Below are 12328 nucleotides of genomic sequence, written 5' to 3'. Positions count from 1 at the left end.
TGGCCTCCTTCTGTGCTGTAAGTGACTCTATGGCTCTACCCTGGCAGCTGGTGCTATGGCTGCACTGGGACCTTTTTCCAAATTCTACTACTTTGGTATGCTCCTTTGGTGTATGGAGGATATGAGGAAGAAAGATAGATTATCTAATTTGAGGAAAGCCACATGCTGCATTACCAATTTAATCCTATTTTGTGGAGTATGCAGATCATTTAAAGAGTCTTCAGACTACATGGTCGGTAATCTTAACTTTTTACTGTTTTGAAGTACTAAAAATGGTTATGATGCCAGCTTTGTTCAATGTAGTATAAATCATATATTGATGGACCTCCCTCAGGTGTTCAAGAGGGGCCTTTTTGACTGGGACTGTAATATGTCTGATCCCTACATGCTAGAACAGCATGAGGAGAGTGCAGTTTTCTTTCATTTAACATCTTGTACTGAATGTTTGTTCCAGTGAGAAAATTAGTATTAGCCTAAGGGGAAGCGGTGGTGTAGTGGAAATGTCACTGGACTAGTAATCCATATGCGTAGGCTAATGTTCTGGGGAGATGGGTTTGAATCCCACCACGGCAGATGGTGAAATTTGAATTCAATTAGCAAATCTGGAATTTAAAAAGCTGGTATAATGGCGACCATAAAACCATTGTCAATTGTTGTAAAAACCCATCTGGTTCACTAATGTCCTTTAGGGAAGGAAATCTGCCGTCCTTACCTGGTCTGGCCTACCTGTGACTCCAGACCCACAGCAATTTGGTTGACCCTTACATGCCCTCTGAAATGGCCTAGCAAGCCACTTAGTTGTATTAAACCGCTATGAAGTGTAAGAAAAGGAATGAAATTGGACAGACCACCTGGCATCGATCGAGGCCCTGGAAACAACAATGGCAAAGCCAGCCCTGTCGACCATGCAAAGTCCTCCTTACTAACAATTGGGAAACTAGTTAAGCAACAGCCTGCCATAGTCATACTCAGAATCATACCTTACAGCCAATGTCCCTGACACCACCATCGCCATCCCTGGGTATGTCCTGTCCCACCAGCAGGACAGCCCCAGCAGAGGTGGCGGCACAGTGGTATACATTTGGGAGTGAGTTGCCCTGAGAGTCCTCAACATTGACTCCGGACCCCATGAGGTCTCACGGCATCAGGTCAAACGTAGGCAAGTAAGCCTCCTGCTGATTACCACCTGCTGCCTCTCCTCGGCTGATGAATCAGTGCTTCTCCATGTTGAACACCAATTGGAAGAAGCACTGAGGGCACCAAGGGCACAGAATGTACTCTGGGTAGGGGACTTCAATGTCCATCAGCAAGAGTGGCTTGGTAGCACCACTATTGACCAAGCTGGCCGAGTCCAAAAGGACATAGCTGCTAGACTGGTTCTGTGGCAGGTGGTAAGGGAATCAACATGAGGGAAAAATCTACTTGAACTTGTCCTCACCAATCTATCTGTCGCAGATGCATCTGTCCATGACATTATTGGTAGGAGTGACCACCGCACAGTCCTTGTGGAGACAAAAGTCCCGTCTTCACATTGAGGATACCCTCCATCATGATGTGTGGCAGTACCACCTTGCTAAATGAAACAGATATAGCAACTCAAAACTGGGCATCCATGAGGCGCTTTGGACCATCAGCAGCAGGAGAATTGTATTCAACCACAATCTGTAACCTCATGGCCCAGCATATTTCCCCCATTCTACCATTACCATCAAGTCAGGGGACCAACCCTGGTTCATTGAAGAGTGCAGGAGGGCATGCTAGGAGCAGCACCAGGCCTACCTCAAAATGAGGTGTCAGCCTGGTGAAGCTACCACACGTGACTACTTGCATGCCAAACAGCATCATGTGATAGACAGGGCTAAGCGATCTCACAACCAAGGGATCAGGTTGAAGCTCTGCAGTCCTGCCACATCCAGTTGTGAATGATGATGGACAATTAAACAACTGACAGGAGGAGGAGGAGGCTCCACAAATATCCCCATCCTCAATGATGGGGGAACCCAGCACCTCAGTGCAAAAGATAAGGCTGAAGCATTTGCATCCACCTTCAGCCTGAAGTGCCGAGTGGATGATGCATCTCGGCCTCCTCCTGAGGTCCCCAGCATCATAGATGGCAGTCTCCAGCCAATCCAATTTACTTCACGTGATAGCAAGAAACGGCTGAAGGCACTGTATACTGCAAAGGCTATGGGCAACATTCCAGCAATTGTACTGAAGGCTTGTGCTCCAGAACTAGCCACAGCCCTAGCCAAGCTGTTCCAGTACAGCTACAACATTGGCATCTACCCAGCAATGTGGAAAATTGTCCAGGTATGTCCTGTACACAAAAAGCAGGACAAATCCAACCCGGTGAATTACCCCACATCAGTCAACTCTTGATCATCAGCAAAGTGATGGATGGAGTCGCGACAGTGCTATCAAGCGACACTTGCTCAGCAATAACCTGCTCACTGATGCTCAGTTTGGGTTCTGCCAGGACCACACAGCTCCTGACCTCATTACAGCCTTTGTGCAAACATGGACAAAAGAGCTGAACTCCAGAAGTGAGAGATTGACTACCCTTGATATCAAGGCAGTATTTAACAGAGTATGACATCAAGGAGCCCTAGCAAAACTGGAGTCAGTGGGAATCAGGGGGAAAACTCACTACTGGTTGGAGTCATACCCTAACACAAAGAAAGATGCTTGTGGTTGTTGGAGGTCAATCGCCTCAGTCCCAGGAGATCACTGCAGGAATTCCTCAGAGTCGTGTCCGAGGCCCAACCATCTTCAACTGCTTCATCAATGACCTTCCCTCCATCATAAGGTCAGGAATGGGGATAACACAATGTTCAGCACCTTTCCCGACTCCTCAGATAATGAAACAGCCCATGTCCAACATCCAGGCTTGGGCTGATAAGTGGCAAGTAATATTCGCGCCACACAAGTGCCAGGCAATTACCATCTTAAACAAGAGAGAATCTAACCATCTCCCCTTGATCAGTGGCATTACCATTTCTGAATCCCCCACTATCAACATCCTGGAGTTACCAATGACCGGAAACTGAACTGGACCAGCCACATAAATACTGTGGCTACAAGAGCAGGTCAGAGGCTGGGATTCCTGTGGCTAGTAACTCACTTCCTGACTCCCCAATGCCTGTCCACCATCTACAAGGCACAAGTCCAGAGTCTGATGGAATACTCTCCACTTGCCTGGATGGGTGCAGCTCCAACAACACTCAAGAAGCTCGACACCATCCAGGACAAAGCAGCCCACTTGATTGGCACCCCATTCACAAACATTCGCTCCCTACACCACCAACGCACAATGGTAGCAGTGTGTACCATCTACAAGATGCACTGCAGCAATGCACCAAGGCTCCTTAGACAGCACCTTCCAAACCCACGACCTCTACCACCTAGAAGGACAAGGGCAGCAGATGTATGGGAACACCAGCACCTGCAAGTTCCCCTCCAAGCCACACACCGTCCTGACTTGGAACTATATCGCCGTTCCTTCACTGTCGCTGGGTCAAAATCCTGGAACTCCCTTCCTAACAGCACTGTGGGTATACCTACACCCCAAGGACTGCAGCGGTTCAAGAAGGCAGCTCACCACCAGCTTAAGGGCAATTAGGGATGGGCAATAAATGCTGGCCTAGCCAGCGATGCCTACATCCCATGAATGAATTTTTAAAAATTACTTCTCTTCCCACAGTATTGCTTTACTTCAGTTACATTAGGTTGAAACATGAATACATATTTTAAAATATATATTATTACATTATTTTATTTGTGTGAAACTAATATTGTAGATTCCTTTCAGCCTATCAGATTGCAGAAACCAGGCGCCACATTCCCTTTAATCAATCAATCAGTATCTCTTTAATCTGGCCTCTCAAAAAACAGAAAATACGTATATAGAATCTATAGTAAGGACTTAATGAACTAAAGATACCAAATGAGGTCACATTTAGGAAGAAATGAATAATTTATATGAATAAAGTGCAGCACCATTCATGCTATTGTCTGTTAAAGTATTGCTCCCATGTGTTAGTGAAATTCCCAGTAACTAAGTCAAAAGTAGAAAACTCAAGTTGAGCATTTGGCCAAAATTAGAAATTTCAATACACACCTGCTCCAAGATTGTTCTCGAGATACATGGCCGATAATGTTAGATGAATATCCTGCCTAAACAAGCCAAACTTTAAGCATTTTTGGGTAGTGTCTTTACAATTACTGTAACAATAAATTGTGCCGTCTTACGTATTACCCTTGGCTTTGTGTTGTTTAGGTGACAGTTGCTGCATGTTCTTCATTAAGAAATATGCCGACGTTTTTAAATACGTCTTGGAGGAATACGGCGTGGAGAGCTTTGCTGAATACTTTGTGAAATCAGGAATGCTGAAGGAATCAGAGAGCAACGATTTATGCAAGTACAACTATAAAGAGGGAGCAGAACGTTTTATGCACATCCTGTTCACCAAAAAAACCATTCTGTGTGTGGCAGACATGTGGTTTACATTAGTGGAACATCAACACAAACTTCCTTATCTGGGACCATACATCAACAGTTTCCTGAAAGCATTTGATGAACAAAGTAATTGTTTTGTTTTGTCTAATCTGTGTAGTGGTGACAGAATTTCTTCTGATTACAGAAGTAAATTAGCACTTTTAACACTAAAATATCCATTGTAATCCTTTAGGCCTTTCTGACAACATGTATAACAATCACAGTAATATATAGAAGATATGATAGGTCACTGGATTTCAAGCAGTACCTGTTACTCCAGTAGGTGGTGCTGTCTTTCTGATATTGCGTGCGGTACACGGATGCTGAATCCTAAATGATGAAGAAATGAACTAACTTTAAACAAAACCAAAATGTGTTTGCTGTAGAGGAACTTGATTCAGTTCATCTTTGAGTTCAACTGTCTTCTGCCTGCCCCCGCCCACCCTGCTCTGACAGCATCTGTGGAGAGAGAAACAGAGTTAACATTTCAGCTATGTGACCTCTCGGTTCTGATGAAAGTCACAGACCTAAAACACTAGTGTTGTTTCTGTCTCCGCAAATGCTGTCAGACCTGCTGAGTATTTCCAGCATTTTCTGATTTTATTTCAGATTTCCAGCATCTGCAGTATTTTGCTTTTGTTGTAGAGAACAGTTTAGCTCAGCCCAGCCCAGCCCAAGAGTTCGTTTTTCAGCACAAAGCCCTCGATTGATGGGCCTGGTAGAAGGAAGGAGAGTATGCCACTTCTCACCCCATTTCCTGTCTGCCAATGAAAACCTGGATCTGTGGACAGAAAGGAGCTTTTACTTATTAATTGGCTTGAGTTTAAATATCTGGCAGAAATTTCTGTTCATGTGTGTGACCTGCCAAGCATGAGGCATATTAATTTCGCCACATGGACATTACATTTCAAACTGTTGTTGAAGTGAAGAAAGGACTTGCTTTAAAAAAAATTGCCAGATCTTGGCTGGAAAGATATTTGCATATTAACATACAGTGTCTGGAAGCACAAAGCAGTCATTCCCTGGCACATTCAACCCACAATGGACCCTTGGCTGGAAAGGCATTTTCATATTAACAGTGTTTGGAAGCAAAAAGCAGTCATTCCCTGACACATTCAACCCACAATGGACCCTTGGCTGGAAAGATATTTGCATATTAACATACAGTGTTTGGAAGCAAAAAGCAGTCATTCCCTGACACATTCAACCCACAATGGACCCTTGGCTGGAAAGACATTTGCATATTAACCGACAGTGCTTGGAAAGGATGAAGGACCATTCCCTGACTCATTCAACCCACAATGGACTTTTGATCACCAGACGTTGAAGGTGGGGGAGCTCGCATTCCAGGTTGACTGCTTCGATGGCCGAACGCACAAGCAGACGTGGTCAAACCAGCTAGTCGCATGACTAACTTGCTGGGCAACCTGAGTTTTTTGAATTTGTACAAACAGTTTGGGCAGAAAGTCTGTTTGCTCCTGAACTGAGAAGATCTCTCCTGTCTGCTCCCATCTCTTTCTCACACATCTCTGAATCCACTGAAGGCACATGATCCCCAAGAGACAAAAGTTTCCTACAGCGAACAAGGTTTAAGAAGAATATTGGGCCCCAACGAAAAGCAAGATCTACTGACAATCAAGGACTCTACAGCGAACTCGAAGAACCGTAACAACAACTCTTCCGATATTGCCTCAATCTTTTCCATTTTATTTTTCTTCTCTTTTCTGTCTCTATTTGCATGTGTGTATCGCGTATGCATGCTCGACTGGGCATGTCGTGTATCCGCAGGCATCAACCAAATTAGAGTTTAAGTTCAATTTTAATAAATTTCAACTTTTTTTCTTTAAAACTAAGAAAGCTTTTTAATGCTGGTTTCTTTGCCTTATAATTGGAAAGCGGTGAACAAGGATTCACCAAGGGGGAGCTTAAAAAACAGTGTGTTTAAAATAAAACCCTGTTACGGTAAGACCAAATGAAGGCTGAAAGGGAACCCTAGACCTCTTTCTCACCAGGTCTTAACGTGTAACTTCCCACACAATTCAGCCATATCATTGGGAGAGATGCTAACAGGAACACGGAAGCGACCTGACAAAGAAAAAAAGCAAACAAAAATGAGAATGTAACCTGCAGAGAGTTATGTTTTAGTCATTGACACAGCAACTCAAGGAAACTGATTATTTTCGCTTCTTTATGTTTTTGGGCTCACTAACTCGTCTCAGTAGTCCACCAAATATATCCTCTCCCACTATTCAAACAAAAGTACTGGTAGAGGAAAAATAAATGGAAGGGCAGAAGTAAGCAAAAATTGGAACACTTTCCTCTGTGTGCTATGTATAGTAAAATTGTAAATACTTTCTTTAGAAACAGATTAATAATTTTGTGACACAGTATAAAAGGAAATCTTTCCCAATATATGATTGTTTATTGCAACCTTTGGAAAGTTGTGCTGATGATTCTGTCTTTAATTCAGTTACTTCATTGCAGCGTCAGTAAATCCTTAAAGTTAGTTCTACTGATAATTTATCCATTTAAAGAAAATTTCTCACCTTCTCACCCCTCAGAAAATAGACAGAACAAAAGTATTTTTAACAAAAACAAGAAATGCTGGAATCACTCGGCAGGTCTGGCAGCATCTGTGGAAAGAGAAGCAGAGTTAACGTTTCGGGTCAGTGACCCTTCTTCGGAAAGTTGGTCGAAAAAATAATCGCAAATATTGAAAATCTGAAATGAAGACAAAAACGGTGGAAATATGCACCAAACCCTTAATCATCTGAAAAGAGAAAAAGTGGGGTTATGTTTTTAGTGTAGACAACAAAAAGTTGCATTTATATTGTGCTTATAACATAGTAAAATGTCCCAGGGCACTTCACAGGAGACATTAGAAAATATTAAAAATAAAAACAGAAAATGCTGGAAATACTTAGCTTGTCTGGCAGCATCTATGGTGAGAGAAACAGAGTTAATGTTTCAGGTCGACTGTGTCAAAGACTGCATACAGGTTGGGAAGAATGAGGAGAAATAGTTTACCATAATCACAGTCACATAGGATGTCGTTTGTGAATTTGATGAGGGCCGTTTGTTTCAGTGCTGTGACCCTTTATCCCAAATGGAGGCTCTTATCAACTGACCAGCTGATCCTGGTAATCCTTAAAAAGGTTGTTGGTTTTCCTTTTAAACTATCACCAACTTTATGAAAAGTTTCTTAGAAAATTTATGTTTATTTACAAATATAATCAGAATCATTGTGTCCTATGTTGCCAAACCCATTCCTCTTCCAGTGCTGCCTGCACTATTGCCCTGTAGTGCTATCACATCCTAGTACTCTGTGCCACTAGTGCTCACACACACTAGTATCTCCTTCCAATGTTCCCAAATGTTTTTACCTTCCTGAAATGCTCCTAAACCAGGGGACGCTACTCTGCAGTGCACCCTGACCTTGCAATCTCCCCGCACTGTGCCTGAACGCTCACCCATCCTCGAGTCTCCTGACACTGTCACCCTCGCTACAGCTGAGACACCATGGTACCTCCCCCAACCCTCCTCTGCTACTGCCAGATCCTGGGGAATCCTGCAGTAAACCAAACCTCACATTCTGTTCTATTAATCAATTACAGTTTCATGGAATAATGTCCAGAGTCACAGAATTCAATCCAAAAATTACTGGTAAAATAGTCTTGAGAAATTCCGCAACCATTGTATCATAGCATAGCCAAACAAAGACTCTGCAGTAAGTTAATAGAATCCAAAAAGATTTTTAAATTCTGTTGCACAATGACAATCCCAAGTGATGTAAAATGGCTTCCTGGAAGCTGATTGATTTTATTACGTTCCAGTCAAATCAGGGGCTGACTGAAATTATCCTGCCTCTTCCTCATCAATGCACATTTGAAACTATTTTATAATAAAGTGAAAGTAACAAGATAACCAAATTCTAATATTTCTGCACCACCTTCACCACCTATGATGGTGATACAAAGACATATCAAGTTGCTAATCCTATACCATTTCCATCTGTCTTGCTTCCATTGAAAAAAATGGTAGCCTGCCAGAGGAATATTACTGTGTTAGCAAGTGTGATGCACTGAGCTGATATTATACCTCAGATTACTTGGATAAACAGACAAAACACAAATAAAAGTAATCATTGGACAGCTTTCTCTGGAGCTCAGCTCACCATTGTGCAGGCATGTGTGTACTGTTTCATGTATTACAAGCATGCCTGAAATATGTGCAGTGATAACCTCAAATTTTGGAGAAAGGTGTCTTTCTAGTGTTTGTGCTTCGTATAACCCGATTGGCACAATTGGGGCACATTGTATAATGTCACCCTTGTAACAGTGTTTCAGGTGAAATTAAGTCACCACTGAGATGTGTTTCTGTCTTTAGCTTATGAGCTGGAAGAGCTTATAATATGGTCTGATAGTGAGTCCTGCCTTTGCAAACTAACTTGCTGTATGCAACTCATTTCCTTTATGCAACTTCTTTAAAGAAGACATATTAGGTGTGAACTTCTGCAATTGCTGTAATTTTTCCCTTTTTCATATTTTATTTTAGCTGGACCCTTCTGTCCACAATTTGACCCTCAATTGCCAGTCAAACCGCTATTAATAAAGAAGTGCTACGTTAATGTGTATCGCCTGCTTCATTTAATACATGTGGAAGGCACGAAGGCTGTTCGGAGTATTTTTGATACCCACATCTCACCAGAGGAATTAGAAGAAGAAGTTACAAAGAATAAAGTCTTAATCAAGAATCGGTTAGAGGGAACAGATTTTAACAATGTCAGAAGAAAATGGATGAATATTATTTATTCGACAGAGAAATCAAAAACTTTGCATTTTACATTGCCTTTGTTTCAGTTTCTTGCTGTGTTTATGAAGAAGTTTCCCCGTCCCAAAAAAGGCTGGACTGGGAGGCTTGCAAGATCTGATGCTTCGCCGGGAGCTTATTTGCGGCGGATTTGTGAGATGCGAGATCACCTTTTAAAAGACATTTTCCACACCGATCTAACTTATGAAAAGTTTGACAGAATATGGAATGAAGCTGCAGAGATACTTGTTCACCTTGGAGTCAATGATAAGAAGATGCAAGAACTTCGCTTGCAGCCAATGAACGTTGTGTTCATTGATAAGAGATACATGGAAAAATACTTCAACAAACCGCTGTCGCAACTTTTGGAAGAACTTATTGTTAGACATCACAATGGTAAATTTTATTTATTTCTTTATAAAATTCCTGTTAGATTATGTTCATTTGTTTGCAATGGATGTCGTCTTATTTTCCATTACAAATCATTTCACACCAGACCTTTAACAACAGTTAGAGGAAGTGGACCAAAACCCTTTCTGTTTTATCTGAGTTGAGCCTGTGACAGAAAACAGCTGCTACCCCCTTTATGTTTAATTTTACTCCTAGATTTATTGAATTGTTTTTAAAAATCTGATGCATTAAAAAAATTGCAGCAGCTTCAAAAGTAAAATCATGGAGTAGCAACAGAAATCCTGCAACTTCTTCAACACTGAATCTTGACCATCTCTCTCTGGCTCATTTGGTAAGCGCATTATCCAGATTGGTACACAGTCATGCAGATCAGGAAAGTTCTCTTGGGCTCTACTAGGTTAAGTGATCTCTTGGGCATTGGTAGTGCATTGAATTTGTGCTTCGGATCCCTAGGATATGGAGGAGAAAATCATCAAATTTCCTGAAAAAATAATTATGTGATCATCAGGTAAGGACAGGATTTGACTTGGCTTAATCTCCCTGCCACTTTCGTAAACTACTGGAGTGTAACCAATACTAGTGGAACTGTCACCTTCAGGAAGGGAAAGAGGTAAAGGGATTCAAACCTACCCTTGACACAAGCCAGTCGTTTCCCACTCTAATTCAATGAAGGGCAAAACAATAAAAGGGTTGGGGCAAGAAAGAAAAGAGGTAAACTGGTCCAGAATCTGAACAAGTCCTTAGAATATGCCTGTTATTTAGTTGATTCTCATTTCTATCTTAAGTTATAAAATGTAAGTTTTTCTTGATTTTTTTTTTAATGCCCAATAACTCCTGGTGAAAAGTCTGCATGTCCAGACTTGGAGGGTACAAAAGGGTTGGGTTATAGTTCAACATTTGATTGAATAGCCTGAAGGATGACCACTTGGTTGAGGTTCAAGGCATCTCAGGGAACTGTATCCCAGGTGTTGTTCTCTATTCCAGAATAAGTTAATCCCTTAGGAAGGAGATCTGGAAGCATGCTCATATGAAATTGGAGGAGAAGGAGAGTGCTGGTGTGAATTGAGGAGGAAAAGGGCATTGGGAGATTGTTAGAGAGGGTGAACTTTTATCTTAATTGGTCGGTAATGGTTGGAGAGGAACTGTGCCTTTGCTAAATGGGGGTCAGTGGTTCATGGGTGGGAGTGCCCCTGTTGATTGGCAAAGATAGTTCGAGAGCTAGTGGCAGTGAGGGGCGACAGTTGTTGCAGGGAGGTGCAATGGTTAAAGGAAGAGGAGTGCCTCTGTGAAGGGAGGCAGAGTGACTGTTAAGATAGTCTTTGGGGAAATAATGGTTGATTTGGTCTCAAATAATTACAGATAAATCCAAATGTTAGTTTTTTTGATTAGAAAATTAATTGTGAAGAAAAAAAAGGTGAACAGGATGCACTATTTTAATAAAAAATTCTAAGTTTTCCAACAGACCATACCTATATGTGTGTTGGGGATAGAACAATCATTTGGAAGATGTGTGCGAATCATAGAATCTGCAGTGCAGAAGAAGGCTGTTCATCCATCAAGCTTGTCCCAGCTCTTTGAAAGAGTTGTCCAGTTTAGTCCCACATCCCAACATTTTCCACATAATCTGCAAATTAGCCCACTTCAAGTGCATGTCCAGCTGCCTTTTATAATTTCTTATGGAATTTGATTCCACCACCCTTTCATATAGCCTGTTTGAGCTTGACAACTCTCTGTGTGAAGGAATTTCCCCTATAATTCCCCTTTAATTTAAAATAAATGACATCAAGTTACCAACCCACTTACCAGATGAAATAGTATCTTTGAACTTGCTCTATCAAAATCCCTCATTACTTTGAATATCTCTATTAGGTTTCTCCTTGACCTTCTCTGCTCTAAGGGAACACTCTTCTCTACAGGAACAATCCCAGCTTTTCCAATCTCTGCACATAACTGAACTCCTTCATCTCTGGTATTGTCCTGGGAAACCTCCTCTCTTCCCTCTTCAGGATCTTGACACCCTTCCTAATGTGTGGTGCCCAGAATTGTACTCCATACTCTAGCTGAGGCCTAACCAGAGCTTTGTAAAGGCATGACTTCCTTGTTTTTGTATTCAGTGCCTCTATTTACAAAGCCAAGTATCCCATAGACTTCCTTAATCACCTTCTCAATTTGCCCTGCCACCTTCCAAGATTTGTGAATATGCATCCCCAGGTCCCTCTGATTTTGCACCCCTTCTCAGATAGTACCATTTAGATGTGTTGTTTCTGCCAAAGTGCTTCACTTCACACTTACTGCATTAAATTGCATCTGCCATGTCTCTGTCCATTTCACCAGTTTGTGTCTGTCCTGCTGAAGTCTACTGCTATCGTGCTCACTGTTTTCTACATTGCCAAGTTTGTATCATCCCCAAACTTTGAAACTCTGCACCTGAGACCCAAGTCCAGGTCATTTATACAATAATGAGAAAAGCAATGGTCCTAATACCGACCCTAGGAGACCACTGCATACTTCTCTCCACTCAAAAAAATATCTCTTCACCACTACTCTCTGCCTCCTCCTTTAGTCAATTTCATACCCAAGGTACCACTGTCCCTTTAATACCATGCACTTCTA

General features: G+C 41.9%; 1 protein-coding gene across 3 annotated transcripts in view; it reads left to right on the top strand.

The window, feature by feature from the left end:
• Positions 1 to 12328, top strand: part of LOC137374581 (E3 ubiquitin-protein ligase DZIP3-like) — a 200254-nt gene that overhangs the window by 64169 nt on the left and 123757 nt on the right. For all 3 annotated transcript variants that reach the window (XM_068040905.1, XM_068040904.1, XM_068040903.1), the window contains exons 6-7: positions 4277 to 4582; positions 9050 to 9700. In XM_068040905.1, coding sequence (XP_067897006.1) covers positions 4277 to 4582; positions 9050 to 9700 — 957 coding nt within the window. The remainder of the gene's footprint in view (positions 1 to 4276; positions 4583 to 9049; positions 9701 to 12328) is intronic.

Source organism: Heterodontus francisci, chromosome 10 (genome assembly GCF_036365525.1).
Source record: "Heterodontus francisci isolate sHetFra1 chromosome 10, sHetFra1.hap1, whole genome shotgun sequence".
Classification (NCBI taxonomy): Eukaryota; Metazoa; Chordata; class Chondrichthyes; order Heterodontiformes; family Heterodontidae; genus Heterodontus; species Heterodontus francisci.
The sequence above is the reverse complement of the archived record's forward strand: the minus strand, read 5'-3'. Positions and strand labels throughout refer to the sequence as shown.